At 47.7% G+C, this 21,665-nt stretch overlaps 1 protein-coding gene across 1 annotated transcript in view; it reads right to left on the reverse strand.

Annotated features, from left to right (window-relative positions):
• The window catches only part of TPX2 (TPX2 microtubule nucleation factor), a 36,162-nt gene extending 20,757 nt beyond the window's left edge, over window positions 1–15,405 (reverse strand). Inside the window, exons 1-6 of the mRNA XM_082271652.1 lie at window positions 15,313–15,405; window positions 6,503–6,647; window positions 3,681–3,749; window positions 3,547–3,595; window positions 1,555–1,668; window positions 1,343–1,465 (exon numbers count right to left, since the gene is read on the reverse strand). Coding sequence (XP_082127778.1) covers window positions 1,343–1,465; window positions 1,555–1,668; window positions 3,547–3,595; window positions 3,681–3,749; window positions 6,503–6,587 — 440 coding nt within the window. The 5' untranslated portion in view covers window positions 6,588–6,647; window positions 15,313–15,405. The remainder of the gene's footprint in view (window positions 1–1,342; window positions 1,466–1,554; window positions 1,669–3,546; window positions 3,596–3,680; window positions 3,750–6,502; window positions 6,648–15,312) is intronic.
• Between the last annotated feature and the right edge of the window lie 6,260 nt (window positions 15,406–21,665).

A 21,665-nucleotide genomic window follows, 5' to 3' on the forward strand; every position in this document is an offset into this window, starting at 1 on the left:
ATAAGCACCTGGGATGGACAAAAGGGGAGAAGGGGGCTGTAAGGGAAGGGAGTACCAGAGCTAACCTGGTCTATAGAGAAAGTGGTTTGCCATAACAAAAATAAAAAGAAAAAAAAAAAAAAGAGAAAAAAAAAAAAAAGAGAAAAATACACTTATTTAATAAAAGTAAGGGCTCTTTCACACAGAGCGGACCGCATTGCGATCCGCTCCAGCACTTTTTTTTTTTCCATGGAGTGGATGACACTTGTGTCATCCGCTCCGTATGTCCGCATATCATGCCATCCGTTTGCGGATGATATACGGACATAATGCAAGTCTATGGGCATTGCGGATGTCAGCGGATGACACCGCTGACATCCGATTTTGCTTCCTTTCTGTTTTTTGAACGGAGGAAAACTAGGGTTCTGTTCCGTTCCAAAAAACGGAACAGAACTGAAAGGAAGAAAAATCAGATGTCAGCGGATGGTATTCCGTTGACATCTGCAGTGCCATTGACTTACATTATGTCTGTAAATCATCCGCAAAAAATAGGATGATTTGCGGACATACGGAGCGCCCGTGTGAAAGGGCCCAAAGGGATATTTAAATCTTGGCAAAAGGCGGCATTAGTTCTGGTGTACTTATGGCATTCTACTTATCAGTGAATTCACTCATCCTGGTTCAATTGAGGCCACTAGGGCAAAGGGAGAAGAGTTGCGGTGGGGAGGTTGGGAAGTGATGTTTTTTTTTTTTGATAAGTAGGTCTCTTATTAGACAGTAGTTAAAGCAGAGCTCCACCCAAAGGGGGGGGGGGGCTGGAGAGCAGGTACCCGCTTCCACTTCCTACTGGAAGTTCAGCCCATGCGGTAGGCGGCCCATTCAGAAAGCGAACGCTTCGCACGTGCGCAGTAGGAAACCAGCTGTGAAGCCGCGATGCTGGTTTCACTTACACAAGATGGCAGCGCCAGCATAAGAGCCGATTCAACAGCTTGGGTGAGGATACCGCGGGATCCCTAGACAGGCAATTGCCTTAATCGTAAGAGTCAGCAGCTACAGTATTTGTAGCTGCTGACTTAGTTTTTCAGTTGGGGGGGGGGGGGGGGCTGGAGCTCCACTTTAAAAGACACGAATGCAATAACTGCATTGTGATTATATGGCCCTGCGTGGTCTAAATGTATGCTGTCACTGTATTGTGTGGCCACCAATGTTCTTTATTAGTTTTGTACTTTTTTTAAAAAAAATACATTATAAAATAGACAATATCGGTTGGAGTCGGGCTTTGAAGTATACATGTTGCTAAGACTGCATTGACGGAGCTCAGGTTCACACTAAAGTCATAGATGTTAGCACCCTGGTGTCTTACTTAAGAACTGTTGGAGTTGAGGGCAAAGTTACTTTAGCCCTTAGCTTTGGAGACACTTCAGCAACACTGGTTGATAGACCTTTGTTGATTGTATTGTCTGCGGATTTGCATCTAGATGAAGACCTGGAAATAAAAACATATGTCTTGTAACTAAATAGGACATATCCATAGCACCAAATCTTCCTAGCTAAGATTTTTCCTAAAATACATACAGTTTTGATTTCTTCATAGGAGGTTGCTCTTGCTTTGGAGGCACTTTCTTTCGTTCAGCTCTAATTTTTGCCATTTGGCGGTTCCTTTGTTGGGCAGATAAACGTTTGGAAGACCTTAACAAGTAGACACATAAAATTAAGGGAAGCCTTTAAGTTAAAAAGCAGGACATCCACACAGTTTAAAAATTATCAGTGTTATTTCTTCATTAAACTCCAGCCAAAAAAAAAAAAAAAAAAAAAAAAAAAACCACTTTTGGTTAGTGTTGCAACAGTTAGAATGTAAAGTTTTATTGCCATTTGCCTTTCTTGCAACGGTCATGATTTTGCTGACCTAGTGACAGAATTTACATGGAAAGCTGACAAATTTACAGTCATCACAGCAGGCCCTTTAAACCCACTGCAGTGAAACAAGGAGTTTACACCAGGCAAGACTAAACGACCCAAAAGGGGAAGCTCTGCTTGTTTGCACCCTCCCCCTTCGGCATTTTTTTATATTTTTTGGGGGGGGCGCATGTGGATACCTATTAAGATTGCCGCAAGGCGAATTATGAAGTATCCGCCCCCCCCTCCTGGATGAACAGAGGAAAGGAAATGACGATAACTCATTTGTTTACATGTGATCAACTGTCATTGGACACTGATCACATGATAAAGAGCCTACGTCATCAGCCCATTACCCCAAATCGGTGAGGCGATGTGTCTGAGGGACACCGCTCACCACGCTCCCCCAGGGGCAAGAATGGGAAGGGTAACGACTGAGCGGCTCCCGGGCTGCATCGGTCGTTACCGCCAGAAAGCCAACTCTAAACAATGGTACCAGGGTGATGTCTCTAGCTAGAGGCATCACCCCGGTATAACACCGCAAAGTTTGCCGACATAGCCCTACGTCACTTTGCGGTAAGCGGTTAACGACCAGGCCCTATTTTGCGATTCGGCACTGCATTACATTAACGGACAATTGCGCGGTCGTGCGATGCTGTACCCAAATAAAATTGACATCCTTTTTTTCCCCACAAATAGCTTTTGTTTGATGGTAGTACATCACCTGTGCAATTTTTATTTTTTGCGCTATAAAGAAAAAAAAAAAAATAATTTAATCAGAAAACATTTTTAGGCCAATTTATTTTCTGCTACATACTTTTACTAGTAATGGCGGCGATCTGTGATTTTTTGCGGGACTGCAAAATTGCAGTGGACAGATCAGACCCCTGACATTTGGGGGGCAGTGACATTACTACAGTAATCAGTGCTAAAAATATGCACTGTCGCTAATAATGACACTGGCAGGGAAGGAGTTAATCCTGTGGGTGATCAAGGGGTTAAACGGAAGCCTAGGTGAGCGATTCTAATTGTGGGGGGCGTGGCTTCTGAAAGCACCATAGAGACGTGATCCTATATAGAAGGATCACACGGGCTCTATGGTCATTGCAGGGTGAAGACCGGTCGGCTGTGTTTACAACAGCCGACCATCCTCTCAGCGGGGAGCAATTGCGGGTGTCCGGCAGCAATTGGAGCCACCTGACCCATGCATCAGCTTCCTCGCTGTCGGCAGGATGTGACCCCGGCTCAGCAGCAGGAAATAACCACACAGGAAGTGATGTCGCCCGATAAAGGATAGCACCAGGGCTACACAAAGATGCAAGCCCATACAAATCAATAGGAAGCTACAGGGAAAATGGCTGCCCCATACAGGTCTATGGGGGAAAAAAAAAAAAAAAAAATTCCATTGCCCACACCAAAGATAGCGGCACCCACAGCACACCATGCAGCTAGGGACCGACACATGAAGGCCTCAGGAACCACAAAAGGGACCAGCAAGCACAAGGTACCATTTTCCTGCCTAGACTACCCACTCAGCTCATGGAGTGGAGGCTGCGTCTGTCAAAGGACAATAGAGAACTCTGGTTTTAACCATAAATCACCCAAAAAAAAAAAAAACCCCCCACACACACTATATGCAATAACAGAACCTGTATAGAGACCACATCCCACCTTCTGGCCTTTGTCTTTGGAGTCGGCTGTTTATTGGCCACCACATTTTCTGTGAAAGAACACAAGGTAAGCTTATTTTTTAGAAAGCACACAAACAAAAACACTAGTCGTCATGCGGCAGACTGAATTCTTACCTGATTGTTCGATGTTCTCTGTGGTTAGATCAGGCTGTGGAGGGACATTTTCTGCATCGTTAACCTGGTCTGGGACATCGATCATGACAATTAGTACAATGTACATTTTTCCTTACCATCTCATGTTGCAAGATGTTACATTTACATCACTATTAAACCCCGAAAATGTTAACATATTGTAAGCTTATCAAATCCTTAAAAGTGGCTGCATTTTTGGTGCCCGTCCTGAAGGCGCACCAAAACCGAGAGACATAATACAACTCTTATTAGGTCTGTGATGGCAAACCTTGGCACTACATTTCCCATGATGCTCACATTGCATGAGCATCATGGGAAATGTACTTCCCAAAACATCTGGGGTGCCAAGGTTCACCATCACTGCTACAGTAAAAAATGCAGCTAACCCACACCAAACATGCGGGTACACTGCACTACTCATGGTGCAGTCAAACCACACTGCATCAGTGTGACAAGGGCCTAAGTCTTTTTTTTTTTTTTTTTACAGAGCAGCCCAGATACTCTTCTCTGTCCCTCTTCGGCTCTCCTGGCCCCTCCCCTCTTCAGCTCTCCTGGCCCCTCCCTCTTGTTAAATGCCCCCCACAGCAAGCAGCTTGCTATGGGGGGGACTCAAGTCGAGGCACCGTGTCAATTAAAAAACAGAGCCACTGCATGGCCCCACCCCTTTCCCACTCCTATTGGCTCACTGACAGCAGCAAGAGCCAATAGCGCCACGCTGCTGTCTCAGCTAATGCTGCTAGGAGTCCTGGGCAGCCCAAGACATCCCCTGCAGCAGTGGTCCTCAACTCTGGTCCTCAGTGCCCACTAACAGGCCAGATTTTAGGTATTACCTTGGGGAGATGCAGATAGAGTACTGCAATCACTGAGCAGCAAATGTTATCACCTGGGATGCATTTCAGTTATCTTGCAAACCTGGCCTGTTAGTGGGCCCTGAGGACCAGAGTTGAGGACCACTGCCCTGCAACATTGCTGGATCGAGATCGTTCTGTTGACAGCCAACAAAAATTTTATAGCATGCACACCAGATTTTGTTCGGCCGAAAAGTCGGTCGGTTGTCGAAAGCATCATACTAACAAGCCGACAATCGGCCGATCGGACGTTGGCCGAAAATTCACGGCCAACAATCGTTGCGTGTACGAGGCATCAATCAGTGGTTGTGTTGTAGAAAAGGAGGAAAGCCCCTATCTCCTTCGCTCACAGTGGGGCTGATTTACCAAGGGCCCTTTTAAGCTGAATGCAGTTGGATGCATTTTGGACTGCACTCCCAACTGCATAGGCAGCCCGAAATCCAGGCTATCCTATGAGCATAGTTCACACCATTGCAGTGCAGAAAAGTACAGCATGCAGCATTTTTCCGCAGCACAGAAACACACCAACGCATCACAGTGCACATGGAAGCCCAAGGAAATAAAGAAGTGACTTCAAAAGGACAAATGCATGAATAGGTACAGACTGGAGAAGAGCAAAACCTCCCCCTTCTGATTGGCTGAGAGAGCTCCCGCTGCTGGCCAGGAGCGGGGGGGGGGGGTGGGGGGTGCCTGAGGCTCGGATTGTATCTCAGACACAGGTGGCCAGGGAGCAAGCATGCACACTTGCCCCCAGAAAGGGCAGCTTGCTGTGGGGGCACTCGTCAAGATTGGGGGAGTCCAGAGGGGAGGATCAGGGCTGCAGAACTGTTGCACAGAGCATGGCATGTATGACATGTTTGACATTTTAGAGCAAAAACAAATGAACCACTTTAAAGTGTTACTAAGCCCTTTTTCCAAAAAAAAAAAAAAAACCCCAGACAAACATGCCTATACTTACCTGCTCTGTGCAATAGTTTTAAACAGAGCAGCCCCGAGCCTCTTCCAGGGTCCTCCTGCCGGCACTCCAGGCCCCTCTTCATTTGGTGCCCCAGGAAAAGCCAATTTGTACTCGCTCCAGAGTCCTGCTGCTGTCAACTGACAAGACAGCGGGACTCAGCCCCTCCCCCTACATCACCAGATTTGAGCGACAGCAGCAGGAGCCAATCGCTCCTGCTGCTACCAATCCGTTCAATGAGGAGAGAGACAGCAGGGAGGGGAAGGGGAGCAGCTACACTCGTGCACGCTGCTGGATCGGATGGGCTAGGTAAGAAGGGGGGGCAGCTACAGCATAGGTTTTGCACCTTCATTCCTTTTTATAAACCCTGCAAGGTAAAGGCATAATGTGCCAGTATGTATTGCATACTAGCACATAATACTTTAGAACAAAGCCATCTTGCGCCGTACTGTCACTGACAGGCGCTTCCACCTTCACCCGGTCTTCCTTGCAGGTTTGCGTTTGCACTCCCCAGTTTTAGTAAATCAACCCCAGTGTGTAGATCACCAAATAGGTGTAAGCCCCGGTTCATAACGGATGCAGCTTTAAAGTTGCTTCACTTCAGCGGAATCTCAAAGCTGCCATTCAGTGCAACTCTTTCATGTGCAGGTTGCCAACATCTGTGTGATGTCTTACACAGATGTCCAATTCGCACATTAAACACAAAACAAAAATAGTGCAGGAACCTTTTACAGATCGCACCGATCTGAATGGTTTCAGAGTGGTAAATGGGGTGAGACTTGACAGATCAAAGTTGCGTGACAAGTCGCACCAAGTGCAAATGGGGGCTAAATTCACAGCAGCAAGTTTTGGAAAACCTAAAAAGTTTGATCTCATGCTGTGAGGATTTCTAACAAGGAACTGAGCAGAAGTTACAAAGTGCACACAACACCCCAACCAGTGCAAGGATTTAAATGTTTTCTGTGTTCAGTTTAAAAGTGTATTTTCTTAAAACGCCTTACCGAACCAGGAGTCTACATTATTATCATCTTCACCAAAGCTGCACATAGGAACGTCGTACGTATAGCTTCCCTGCAGGTCGGACATAATTGCCTTGCCTCTAAGACGACCAATGCAAATCAATCGTGCTGTGCCCGCCTCATAAGCCTGTATTATAAAGAAAAGCATAGGTCAACAAGTGCAAAATGGAACAGGGCATTGCCAAGACTAGAAACACGTTTTTGGTTACAATAAAGCTAGCCAAAAGGTTCAGGACAAAAGAAAATTTGATCAAAATGTATACACTGCAGGTTCACACACACGAAACAAACACCACACGGCATTTCCCCCCCACATCCATACCAAAAGGGGCTTCACTCATGACTAACATTTCCTCAAATAGCTAAGGGGGTAGGGCCACCCCGCAACATCACCTGGTGGCACCCCCGTGACTTTGGCAGCCCAATATGCACTGGTCGATGAAGTCACAGGGGGCGGTGCCAGCCATGTCACACATTTGTCCCAATCAGAGCTCTCACCACTCTTCCCAGTAATGGCGGCAGGTGTCAATTAATGGATTCACAGTGGAGGACATTAAGTTTTTACTTTTTAATAAAGGAATTGTCAAACTCTTGTACTGTCTTTATTCCCGAAAGAAAGACGTCTTACAATTTTTATGAAAAAAAAAAGTGTTACTCGTCTTTTCCAGTAGTCTTTCAGGACAGCCACCTTAGAGAGACCTTGGCTCCTCCCTTCTTAGGAAATACCGCCCTATTCAAAGAGATTTAAGCCCCCTATTAGCCGTTGCCCTTTAGTGCTCCTAGTACCTCCGGCTAGCTGCGGGGGGACACACATATATACAGACCTTATTTTCCTGACCAGCTTATGTCCAGACCTTCTTGGGGTGGGTAACGGTGCTGTCCTGAAAGACTACTGGAAGAGACGTTACGGTAAGAGTAACTATTTTTCCCTAATCTTTCAGGACAGCCACCTTCAAGAGGATAAGCGAGTACTTACCCCCCTTAGGGTGGACCACCACTTTAAGGACTTTGTGCCCAAAAGCCTGACCTTTAGCACTACAGGTTGGACCGGTTGTCTGCTAAGTAAAGGTTGAAAAACTGGACCAGGTTGCTGCCCGACAGATCTGCTCCGGGGTAGCACCAGCTCTTTCCGCCTAGGAAGTTGCTATAGCCCTACTGGACTGTGCCCCGATACCTATTGGGGCCTCCTCCCCACTTGAAGCACAGACCTGGCTGATGGCTAACCTGAGCCATCTGGCCAAGGATTGTGTAGAGCAGTGGTCCTCAGGGCCCACTAACAGGCCAGGTTTGCAGGATAACTGAAATACATCCCAGGTGATATAATTTGCTGCTCAGTGATTGCAGTATTCTAGTCTGCATCTCCCCAAGGTAATACTTAAATTCTGGCCTGTTAGTGGGCCCTGAGGACCGGAGTTGAGACCACTGGTCTAGAGGCTTTAGAACCAGCGAATAAAACAAGGAATCAGACCTCCTAAATTCCTATGTACGACCCATGTACTGAAGGACACACCCAACTTATGAAAAATACTGTTTTTTTTTTTTTTTTTTTTTTTTACAGGATTCGAACAGAAGGTTGGTAAAAAAAAAAATTTCTTTGTCTCTGAAACGTCGAGACCACTTCTGGTAAAAAAAAAAAAAAAAAAAAAAAAGAAGAAGAAGAAGCCCGATCTGTTCTAAACAAAATATGAAAAAAAAAAAAAAAAAAAAAAAAAAAAAAACCTAAAAAAGGAGCAAGGAGCTCTAACAGAAAGCGCTTCTAGTTCACGAACCCTTCTGGCGGTAGTGATCGCCACCAAAAGAACTGTCTTGAGGGTTAAAGACTTCACCGCACAAGACTAAGAGGTTCAAATGGCTCTCCTAAAGGCTCCTAAAGGCCCGTACACACGAGTCGAAATTCGGCCGGGAATTTTCGTCCGATCTGCTGATTTTCGGCTTGTTAGTATGATGCTTCCGACAACCGACTCAGACTTTTCGGCCGAAAAAAATCTGGTGTGCAGGCTATAAAATGTTTGTCCTCCGTCAAAACACGGCCGATTTTCGTGCAGTCAGTACAGATTTCCACAGGGAAAAATCTTATGAGCAAAACTGGGCATGCTCAGAGAAGAAAGAACACAAAGAAAGCAAACCAACACATGACATCACTTCTGAAGTAGAATTTTGTCGTGCGGGAAAATTCGTGTGCAGTCAAGGCACATTCCAACCAACAAAACAACTCTGGACAAAAGATGGACGACCGGTCAGCGGAAATTCGTTGCAATGAAGACTACTTACTGGTCTTTTCCCATTTAAGGCCTTAAAGAAAAAAAATGGACTAACCAAGGGTTTTCGGCTAAGGATACTTCTAGAAAGACACCTTTTTGGCAAAAACGTGGCCTTTTAGGGTGCCGACAGCTAAAACCTTTATCTGCCCCCCTTTGTAGAAATTCCAGCACCGTCACTGACTGCCTACATCCAAGGAGCTCTCTGCACACCAGTTGTTAAAGAGCTTCCAGGTCCTAAAAGTAAATGGCCCGCGTTTCCCTTTTCCTGCTACTAAGCAGCGTCGCCACCAAGTGATCTGAAAACTCCTTACTTTTTAGCAACTCTTCCTCAGAAGCCAGGCTGCGAGAAGCTAACGCTCCACCTGGGGACAGGAAACTGGGCCTTGAAGAGGAAGTCCTCCTGAATTGGTAGAATCCAGGGGGGTTCCACTGCCAGACTTTTCAGGACCAAAAAAAAAAAACAATCTCTTGGGCCAATGTGGTGCTATAAGATTAGGGTCATGTCCTCCTGAAATTTAGAACCGCTGGTATTAATACCGGCAGGGGCGGGGGGGGGGGGGGGGTGGGTGTACAGGAGGCATAGCATTTGTGGGAATGCCAACTCTGAGCGAGTGCATCCACTCCCAGCACCCTGTCCCTTTGTTCAAGGAGAAGTAGAGCCACGTTTTCATGTTTTGCTGAGAGGCAAACAGATCCATGCATGGCACCCCTCATCTCCGAGTGATCAACCTGAAGATCTCCTGATTGAGAATCCAATCGCCTTTTCTCTAAGTTTTTCTGAGAAAGGGAAGAGAAAAAAGAAGATCGGCCAACTGGTTCAATTTTCCCTTTAGGTGAACCGCCGTTAGGGAAAGTACTTGAGCTTCGGCCCACTGAAGAATCACTTCGGCCAGAACCCAGAGATTTGCTCTTGGTTCCCCCTTGTCAGTTGACCTAAGCAACTACCGCAGAATTGTCTGAGCGGACCTGTACGTTGTGTCCCTGTAGTCCTTTTCTGGAAGGCTCTGAGAGCCAGTTTGACTGCTCTAAGTTCTCTCCAATTTGAAGATATTGGAGTCTTCGTCCCCCCAGGACCCCTGCACCAGTTGGGAGTCCAGGTGTGCACCCCACCCGGTCCCACTTGTGTCCATAGTAACAATTCTGAATACTGGTGGGACCCAGTCGAGACCCTGAGACAGGTTCAAGATCTTTCTCCCCCACCAGAGGATCTTTTTATACATATCGGTACGTACACTAAGGAATCCAGGGAACCCTGAGTGTGGTCCCATGCCTCTAGGATAAACAGATGCAGAGGGTGAAAGGAGACCCGCCCACTGTACTGCTGGGATTGCAGCCATTAGCGACCCTAGTGCCGACATGGCTTGCCTCACTGATATAGGTCGATTGCTTTGCAAGAAGCCCATGACTGTCTATCTTCTGACTTTTTTTCTAAAGGGAAGAACCACCATTTTAAGTGTGGAATCTTCTCGTACCCCTAAAAAGGTGACCTTTAGCACAGGTATGAGGAGCCACCCCAGGCTCTCTAGCAATTGTCTTATGGCACTTTTCCACTGCAAGTACCGGCTCGGCTCTACTCGGCCCGGTTTGCTTTTCCACTGCTGGTAACGCATGGTACGGTATGGTTTGCTTTTCCACTAAAGTAGTACTAAAGTTAAGTGGGTGAAACAACAACAGGGTGGGTGGGATTCTCTGACTAATCAGTGGCTAGTAGTGACTGCATGCAAAGGATTGTGGGATATGGAACCTTTTGGAACCACAATCGAGGTGGTACTGTTTTTGAGAGCCGTACCGTTCGGTTCCATGCAGTGGAAAAGCGCCGCGGTACCATACCGTACCGAACCTAAACCATACCATGCGGTACCAGCAGTGGAAGAGCACAAAAGCGAGCCGAACCGTTCGGTTCCATGCAGTGGAAAAGCGCCATTAGTTGTCAGAAGGTCCCTGGAAAACTGCTCCTGAGACAGGGAAAACAAGAGCAGAACGTCCACGTAGGCAATGACCGAAACGCCTCTGAGCCGCAAGCAAGCCGAGGCTTCTGCCATGACTTTGTGGAAAATGCAGGGGGAAGAGGACAGACCAAAAGAAGGGCCTGAAATTGTAGATGTATCGAGCCCTCCTCCATTCTTATGGCCAACCTGAGGAACTTTTGACACCCTTCTGATATGGGAATTTGTAGGTAGGCATCTTTCAGGCCTATTGCAGCCATGACGCAGTCTAGAGGAAGGATAGCCCTTATGGAGAAGATTGAATCCATCCTGAATCTTTTGTAAGCAATTGAGGCGTTTAAGGGTTTTAAGTTCAGTATGTCTGCACTTGCCTGAAGGTTTCTGTATGACAAAAATGGGGGAATAAAATTCCGTGCCCAACTCTTTTGGTGGTACCTTCATCACGACGCTCTGTACCTAAAGGTCTTTCAGGGAGGAAAGTAGGGTCGACACCTTTTCCCTGCATTTTGGTAAATTGGCGATGATCATCCTGCGTGGAAAAGGGGGGGGGGGGGGGGTCAGAATGAAATTCCAAAAGATACCCCCTTCTTACGATTCCCAAAACGAACCCCCTTCTTATGATCCCCAAACTGAACTGACTGGAGGTGACTGCTTCCCACCCATTTCTTTTTCAGGTTGCACTCAGCAAGCGGATGGCCCAAAATCAATTTTGAGGCCGGAACTCCGCTTTAACTAAGCTCTCTACACATTCTTTACACAGTGCCTTAGTCCAGGATTCCCCCATAGTAGCTTGCATGATGGGAATCTTTTCTTGGAGCTATGAGGCAATTTTGACTTGTCTGCGGCCTTACTCTGTAATGCATAAGAAAAGACCGCACAGCTCAGCACCCATACTGGCCCCCCAAGCACTAAAAAGCTTGTAGTGTGCCTAGGACCGACCACCACCAGGGTCCCAGACCATCACCATAAATTCCCCCCGGACCACTAAGGGGGGGGGGGGGGAACTAATCACCATGGAGCTAGTGAGTGAAGGGAACACCACCCCTCTTACCTTTATATGGCTGGAGCTGGCTTCCCTTGGAGCAGTCCCCGAGACCTGTGCCTCCAACACCTAGGAGTGGTCCGCCTCGCGCCTGTTGCTGTTAGTGTCCCCCTCTGAGACTTCGGCCGCACCAGCCGAACGTCCATGCCCGCTCTTCAAAAACGCGACCTGGAACCAGAAGTGCCCGCCTCCACCGGAAATGACACCCCCTGTCATCCAGTCCAGCCAGAGCTCCATTGCTGGCCGCAGAATGCAGGAGGCTGGCAGCACCTCCGCAGCGTATAGTTTACCAAAAAATGTATTATACGGTTTGCCCTAAAATGTAACTTTAGTGTAATTTTTTTTACTGAAAGGGTGTAAATTTCTATGGATTGAACCTACAGGTAAGCCTATAATAAAAAACGTACCTATAGATACTGTAAATATCTCCCAATTGTGCACCATTTTGGATACATTTATGGCACTTTTCCACTGCAAGTACCGGCTCGGCTCCACTCGGCCCTGCTTGGCTCGGTTTGGTTTTCCACTGCATGGTACGGTGTTGGAACAGTTCGGTGCTTTTCCACTAATAGTAAGTGGGTGGGATAACAACGATTCTCTGACCAATCAGTGGCTAGTAGTGACAAACAGTCAAGACTGCATGCAAAGGATTGTGGGATATGGTACCGGTACGGTCCTCTTGGAACCACAACCAAGGTGGCATTGTTTTAATCGAGCCGTACCGCTCAGTTCCATGTAGTGGAAAAGCGCCGCCGTACCGAACCGTTACAACATCGTACCATGCAGTGGAAAAGCGCAAAAGCGAGCCGAACCGTTCGGTTCCATACAGTGGAAAAGCGCCATTACTGTATATGCCGCCGACATCATCCGCACATGCGCTTTGAAGGAATGGTCCCTTGTGCACTTTCTACAGAGCCCTGTGCCGTGACCGGCAGCTCCCTTGCGCATGTGCAGGAGTAACGCCACACAGCCACTCACACCGCCAGAGACTGTGGACGTGGAAGGAAGATGGGCGAAGATGGATGCAGCCTCCAGCGGTGACAACAAGGGCTTTGTTTGCAGGCAAGTTTCACATGATGCGCTAGTATGCAATGCGATTTATAGCAGAAAGTTTATTTTTTTTCCTCCAAAACAGTCAATCTTTGTTTAGTGCGCAAAAAAATAAAAAAAAGAGCACAGGTGATCAAATACCACCAAAAGAAAGCGCCATTTGTAGGGGGGGGGGGGGGGGGGGTTGGAGGACATCAATTTTGTGTGTTGCACAGCCGCACAATTGTCAGTTAAACGAATGCAATATCGCAAAAAATAAAAGCGGTGTTCCACCCAAAAGTGGAACTTCTGCTTTAAATACTGATGACCCCCCTGACATGCCACATTTGGCATGTCTTATTTTGGGGGGGGGGGGTACCTAGATTTGACAGGTACCCGCTCCCACTTCCGCTCAGGCCGCCTAGGCGGCTCGAGGCAAAGTTCTCATCTCTCCCATCTTCTGGGACACGTCACAGAAGATTGCCCAGCCATTCACAACATGCAACGCGACTCTCACACACGCAATGTGCACCTAGCTGTGAACCCGCAAGCTAGTGCCCACACTAGAAATGCCGGTGCCGCCAAAAAGGGGGGGGGGGGGTGAAAGGATCGAGGCTCCCCCTGGCCGCATTGCTGGATCCTGGGACAAGTGAGTGTGTGTACATTAAAAAAAAAAAAAAAAAAAGTCAGCAGCAACACTTTTTGCAGCTGCGGACTTAAAGCAGAGTTCCACACTAAAATTATACTTACCTCCATCTTCATGCCCGCGGTCACCAGAAAAACAAATGGATAGTGACAATTTTTTTACTTACCTGGTTTAGAAGAATACTTACCTTACTTCCTCCCCTCTGCGATTCGTCACTTCCTGGCTTGCAATGATTCCTGGAAGCTGAAGGTCATTGCTCTCAGGAATCAATGCGCCCGCACCGGCCCCGACGTCAGTTCCGGAGCAGGCGCCGTCATACCTTGCTAAACAGCTTCTGGGCATGCCCAGAAGCTGTGCAGAAAAGACGCTGCGGCGCCGGAAGTGACGGCGGGGCCGGTGCAGTGCATCGTGGGACCGAAGAATACGGAAGAAGACACAGAAGAGGATCGCGCTGGCTTCAAGCTGCCCACACCTGAGATGGCAGCGCTGGAGAATACATTTTCAAGGTAAGTATTTCTCCTAAAAAGGTAAGTGCAACCCGGGACAGATCAGAGGCTATCCATTGTGGAATGCACTAGCCCTGACTGTCCCGGGGGTATTTTATCTAAATATGACCCCCGAGGCCGGAACTCCGCTTTAAAGGGGAAAATCCTTCCTGTCCAGAAGTGCTTAAAAGAGATGTATGGGATTCTTCCCAGGGTGGAACTCCGCTTTAATAAAAACACAAAAATGAGTAGAACCCCCGCTTTAAACACTCGATCTTCGCAAAAATTCTGTAAGGGTCCTTCCTTTCACACAGGCGCAACCGCCGACAGAGTCCAATCTGCTCAGCGCAGGATCAATCCACCGATCCCCACTGAGTAGGCGGAGACGGAGCTGTCAGGTCCCCGCTGTTATCTATAGGGAGATCGGATGAGAACGGACCGCCTGTCCGTTCTCATCCAATCCGCCAGACGGATTGGAAAGTAGGGTTTCCACAGACAGGATCGGATAGCAGAGGGTGTCAGCAGACATGTCACCGCTGATATCCGCTGCCCCATAGGGATGCATGGAGCATCTGATCCGGTCCACCTGAAAAACTGACAGGGGGATCGGATCAACAGTGTAAAAGGACCCTAAGCTGGTAAAATCTTGTGCTCTGCATTTATCAGTTACATAGTTTACAGTTCTTTTCGTGGGACTACAGACCACCACCACCCCCCCCCCCTCCATGTTAGAAGAGTTGGGGAGGGGGGGGGGGGGGGGGGGGGGGAGGGTCCTATAGACCCAATCCCCTTGGCAACACTCCTTTAAATTGAGGGGTGTCACCCTGGGACAGGAAGTGCGTTACTGGTAGGATCACTAGATAAATGCACAGAAAAGAAAAAAAAAAAAAATTATATATATTTTTTTTTTAAATAATTATTTTTTTAAATATATATATATTTTTTTTTATTAATAATAATATTATTATTATTATTATTAATACATTTTTTTTTAATATAATAAAAAAAACAACACCCACACCAAACCCTGATAATAATATATTAGAAAAAATATGGGAATATCACAAAATAATAATATAGGGTGTGTAAAATGTATTTAGAAAATAAAACAATAAAATAAATAATACACGAACACACCCTATATTTATAGAATATTGGTATACATTACATACATATCTATATCAGTGTCTCATAGAACTGATACTGGCCGCCATGTCTTGTACTCCCCTCTATACTTCCAGTCACCGACAAACAGCAAACTCAACCAACCGTTCATTGCCGTCCCAGCACCCCTCCACACCCTGCTGCAGCTCACTGTACTCCTCCTCCTCCCCAACCGGTCTTCCCCTCACCGTCTCCGTTATCCCCCCCGGAGGTCCTTACCGACACACAGATAGCTGCTCCGCCGCTTCCCGCACGTTACCAGTTTAAATCTAGCCTTACTTTCCAAACAGGCCAATCGCTGGCTTCGGACGTCACGGAGTACAGCTATTGGTCAGAAGTCTTCCCTGTGAATTCTGGGAAATGTAGTCCATCTGAAGGGCTGGGCCACGTCCTAGAGGTTGAAATGGACTCACGTTCCCAGGACTCCTTGCGGCGCTTCTGCGCATCTCGCCTTTTACCCGCCTTCCCTGAGGAAAAGGAATTTGAGTTATCTATTAGTACCCATGCTCCCCCTCCTCCCTCACAGATACAGTGTGTTCATTATGAGGTGAACTGCTGCCAGTTATTCATTAAAGTGTAAAAACAGAGATCAGGGTGTTATGTGAGCGATGCCAAATATACCATTTTTGACAAAACGCTTATTCTGTGTGCAGTGTTCATAAAGGCAGTAATATGAAAGTACATAATGTATAGGAACCTACAAAGGAAAATATATATATACATACATATATATATATGTATATAGATATATATACACTGCACACTAAAAAATGAAAGTAACACTTTGGAAACACATCAGATCTCGATGGGGAAAAATCTCATGCTGGATATCTATACTGGTATGGACTGGGTAATGGGTTAGGATCTATACTGGTATGGACTGGGTAATGGGTTAGGATCTATACTGGTATGGACTGGGTAATGGGTTAGGATCTATACTGATATGGACTGGGTAATGTGTTAGGATCTATACTGGTATGGACTGGGTAATGTGTTGGGATCTATACTAATATGGGCTGGGTAATGTGTTAGGATCTATACTGGTATGGACTGGGTAATGTGTTAGGATCTATACTGGTATGGACTGGGTAATGTGTTAGGATCTATACTGGTATGGACTGGGTAATGTGTTAGGATCTATACTGGTATGGACTGGGTAACGTGTTAGGATCTATACTGGTATGGACTGGGTAATGTGTTAGGATCTATACTGGTATGGACTGGGTAATGTGTTAGGATCTATACTGGTATGGACTGGGTAATGTGTTAGGATCTATACTGGTATGGACTGGGTAATGTGTTAGGATCTATACTGGTATGGACTGGGTAATGTGTTAGGATCTATACTGATATGAACTGGGTAATGGGTTAGGATCTATACTGGTATGGACTGGGTAATGGGTTAGGATTTATACTGGTATGTACTGGGTAATGTGTTGGGAATGAAAGGATGCCACATAGTTTGATGGAAATAAAAATTATCACCCTACAGAGGGCTGAATTCAAAGACACCCCGAAAATCAAAGTGAAGAAATGACGCAGCAGGCTAGTCCATTTTGCTGAAATTTCATTGGTCCTCAGTAGTTTGTATGGTCCTCACGTTCTTGTATGCATGTAAAAAAGAGAATTGATGCTCCTGCGCTTGAGGGGTTGTTATGCGACTTGCTTTAATGGAAACACGACTCTGCTGGTATTGTCGTCGTTCCTGCTATGCTGCGACTCTCAACAGGTCGGGGAAACCCAAATGAAGCTCTAAAAAGAAAAAGTACAGAGGGCGCACCAGCCTAGAGCATTACCTTTGAAACAATATCTTTTAATAAAATTGTATGCACATCATACTCACATACCTGCATAAAATAATCCCAATTTAGCTGCCACGCATTTGATTTAAAACCCATTATAGGCTAACATACATTTTATCTATGTACACCCTTGCATGACCGTGCAATTGTCAGATAAATTAACGCAGCGTTGTATCGCAAAAAATGGCCTGGACATGAAAGGGGTGTAAATCTTCCGGAGGTCAAGTGGTTAACAAGGCCTTAGTCACCAATACAAGTAGAAATTTGGATTTGGGGTGATTGCATTTATTTGCTTGCACACAATATAAAGAGACCAGCATGTATTGAAAGCCTGCACTACAATCTCTTTAGTAAGCCAATAAAATAGTCCAAACTTATACATCATAATAAAAGGTTGTGAGGTTTCACAATGAAAATGTAATGAAGAATTTATTTCTCTAGGCCTTCCTAGAACAGGAATGGTGACAAGAGCCCGAAATGTGTAATGCGGCCATTTTTATTTGTCTTTGTATGGCTTTGCTGACTTCTTGGTAATAATTTTCATCTGGGGTCTGGGTACGTTAATGATTTTATTTTTCGGGTCCTCATATTAGTCCTCATATTAGTTGAAGAACCCCTGATATAAACCACCAAAGTACTCCAGATAAATACTGTGTGTGCGATGAAATGAGAAATCACAGCTGAACCGCATCCCTGGATGTTATTTAACAATTTTGGCATTTTGGCCCTCTGATTTAGATTTGCATTGTTAGGCCTCATTTACACGGGTGCACCTATCCATACACCTGTACGAAGGGCCAGCTTTTCAGGCAGTCTCATTAATGTCTATTAGGAAGCAGCAGCTGCTCTGAGTTGAACAGCCGTGTGTGTGTGTGGACACTGGGGGAGGATGCAGAAGAGAAGTGTAGACAGTAGGACGGCACATAGTATGTGCAGGGAAGGAGTGTGGAGGGTAGGACGGCACACAGTGAGTGCAGGAGAGGAGTGTAGAGGGTAGGAAGTAGGGACAGACAGATTATCAGCAAGGCCGATATATCGGTGGCCGATATGCACTTTCCCCCGATATATCGGTATCGGCCCTGGAACTGGCCGATAGTGCCGATATTTTTGTGACGTCATTCTGCCTACTTAGGCCGCCTCCCTCGCCTTCGACAGCCTCGTCTGGAGTCAGGACTAGTCTCGCGGAAGGGTATCACAGCCACACACCCACCCACAGCAGCCCGGTGCCAGCCAGCCACCCACACCCACAGACCCTGTACCAGCCAGCCAGCCACAGGCACTGTACCAGCGAGCCAGCCAGCCACCCACAGGCCCTGTACCAGCCAGCCACCCACAGGCCCTTTACCTGCCAGCCACAGGCACTATACCAGCCAGCCAGTCACCCACAGGCCCTGTACCAGCCAGCCACCCACAGCCCCTGTGCCAGCCACCTAGCCACCACAGGGTGCCAGCCAGCCAGCCACCCACCACAGGGTGCCAGACAGTCAGTCACCCACCACAGGGTGCCAGACAGACAGCCACCCACCACAGGGTGCCAGACAGACAGCCACCCACAGACAGGGTGCCAGACAGACAGCCACCCACAGGCCCTGTACTAGCCAGCCACAGGCACTGTACCAGCCAGCCGCCCACAGGCCCTGTACCAGCCAGCCACCCACAGCCCCTGTGCCAGCCAGCCAGCCACCCACCACAGGGTGCCAGCCAGCCACCCAGTCACCCACCACAGGGTGCCAGCCAGCCACCCACCACAGGGTGCCAGCCAGCCAGACATCCACCACAGGGTGCAAGCCAGCCATCCACCACAGGGTGCCCGCCAGCCAGCCATCCACCACAGGGTGCCAGCAAGCCAGCCACCCACCACAGGGTGCCAGACAGCCAGCCACCCACCACAGGGTACCAGCCAGCCATCGACCACAGGGTGCCAGACAGCCAGCCACCTACCACAGTGTGTAAGACAGCCAGCCACCCACCACAGGGTGCCAGCAAGCCAGCCATTAAGCATTAAACAAAAATGAACATGTTCAGTACCAGATTTGTGTCAAAAATTGTCTTTATTTTTCAAAACTTTAAATGTACAAAATATAGGCCAATATCGGCCGATACTGATACGTTGTGACCAAAATATCAGTATGGGCCCTGAAAAAACTATATCGGTCTATCCCTAGTAGGAAGGCACATAGTATGTGCAGGAAAGGAGTGTAGAAGGTAGGACGGCACATAGTGTGTGCAGGAGAGGAGTGTAGAGGGTAGGACGGCACATAGTGAGTGCAGGAGAGGAGTGTAGAGGGTAAGACGGCACATAGTATGTGCAGGAAAGGAGTGTAGAGGGTAGGACGGTACATAGTGAGTGCAGGAGTGGAATATAAAGGGTAGGACGGCACACAGTGTGTGCAGGAGAGGAGTGTAGAGGGTAGGACGGCACATAGTGAGTGCAGGAGAGGAGTGTAGAGGGTAGGACGGCACATAGTGAGTGCAGGAGTGGAGTGTAGAGGGTAAGACGGCACATAGTATGTGCAGGAAAGGAGTGTAGAGGGTAGGATGGCACATAGTGTGTGCAGGAGAGGAGTGTAAAGGGTAGGACAGCACATAGTGTGTGCAGGAAAGGAGTATAAAGGGTAGGAGGGAACGTAGTGTGTGCAGGAGAGGAGTGTAGAGGAAAGGATGGCACGTACTGTGTGCAGGAGATGAGTGAAGAAGGCAGGACAGCACATAGTGAGTGCAGGAGAGTAGTGTAGAGGGTAAGACGGCACATAGTGTGTGCGGGAAAGGAGTGTAAATGGTAGGACAGCACATAGTGTGTGCAGGAAAGGAGTATAAAGGGTAGGAGGGCACGTAGTGTGTGCAGGAGAGGAGTGTAGAGGGTAGGATGGCACGTAGTGTGTGCAGGAGAGGAGTGTAGAGGGTAGGATGGCACATAGGGAGTGCAGGAGAGGATTGTAGAGGGTAGAACGGCACATAGAGTGTACAGGAGAGGTGTGTAGAGGGTAGGATGGCACATAGTGAGAGCAGGAGATGAGTGTAGGGGGTAGGACGGCACATAGTGTGTGCAGGAGAGGAGCAGAGGGTAGGACGGCACATAGAGAAAGCAGGAGATGAGTGTAGGGGGTAGGATGGCACATAGTGTGTGCAGGAGAGGAGCAGCGGGTAGGACGGCACATAGAGAAAGCAGGAGATGAGTGTAGGGGGTAGGATGGCACATAGTGTGTGCAGGAGAGGAGCAGAGGGTAGGACGGCACATAGTGTGTGCAGGAGAGAAGTGTAGAGGTAAGGACGGCACATGCAGTTGAGAAAGGAGCGCGCATGCCCTGTGAGGCTACTGCGGGCGCTCGGAAACGCGTTGTGCGATTGGCTGCTGGATTTGTCACGCTGGGCTCCCCTATCTGTCGGCGCCGGATCTACTGAGGAGCAGGGCGCCCTTCTGAAGCCGCCAGCCATCCTACCTAACGGTCTCTCGGCTCACCAGGTGTCTCCCTGAGGAACAGAACACCTTCCTGGAGCCGCTGGCCATCCTACTATCTGGTCTCTTGGCCCTCCAGACATCTCCCTCCTTCACCATCCCCTGCACCACCTCTTGGAGCCACAAACATCCAGCCGTGGACCCCTGTGTTCCTGCAGACCACCTAATAGATGAGCTATTTTATACTGTTTTAAATGTGAGCAGTTTTTCTGTACCTGCCTTACCCTTTTAATTACCCTGGAGGGGCTGAGTGCGGGGGACCGTCACCGCGGAGGGGCTGAGTGCGGGGGGGACCATCACCCTGGAGGGGCTGATTGCGGGGGAACTGTCACTGTGGAAGGGTGAGGGCAGGGGGACCGTCACCATGGAGGGGCTGAGTGTGGGGGGGACCGTCATCCTGGAGGGGCTGAGTGTAGGGGGACCATCACCGTGGAGGGGCTGAGTGCAGGGGGATCATCAACATGGAGGGGCTAAGTGCGGGGGGGCGTCACCCTGGAGGGGCTCAGTGCGGGGGAACCATCACATTGGAAGAGTGAGTGCGGGGGGAGCATCACCATGGATAGGCTGAGTACGGGGGGACCTTCACCGCGGAGGGGTGAGTGCGGAGGACCGTCATCATGGAGAGGCTGAGTGCGGGTGGAACTGAGGGGGGTTTATTTGCCGCCCCCACCCACAAAAAGTTTGGTACTAGCCGCCACTGGTTGGTTGAGGGAGGGAAGATTTTGTTTAAAACTTGCTGCTTATCAATTTAAATGCTCTTTTATGCTAACTCCAGCACTGGAAAAATACTATTTAGTTCTCTTTTTTTGTGAAGGGGCTGGGAAGTTGTTTTTTTGCCATAATTAACCCTGTAAACCCTATGTGTGAGAAAACTTGGCGCCTCGCCACTTTTTGACTTGAAAAAATGTGTATTGCAAAATGTGTATTATAGAAAGGCTGTCTGTGTTGCTGCTAACCCAAAGCACCACAAAATGTAAGTGCAATACTTTGTAAGAGGTGCATCTCAAAAATTTGAATATTATCAAAAAGTTAATTTATTTCACTAATTCAATTCAAAAAGTGAAACTCATATATTTTATATAGATGCATTAATTTGATGATTATGGCTTACAGCTAGTGAAAACCCAAAATTCAGTATCTCAGAAAATTAGATTATTGTGATAAAGTTCAATATTGTAGACTCATGGTGTCACACTCTAATCAGCTAATTAACTCAAAAACTTAATATTAAATGGTCTCTCTTAGTCTGGTTCATTAGGTTACACAATCATGGGGGAAGACTGCTGACTTGACAGTTGTCCAGTAGACAGTCA

The sequence above is a fragment of the Pelophylax lessonae genome, assembly GCF_965119305.1.
Source record: "Pelophylax lessonae genome assembly, chromosome: 11".
NCBI lineage: Eukaryota > Metazoa > Chordata > Amphibia > Anura > Ranidae > Pelophylax > Pelophylax lessonae.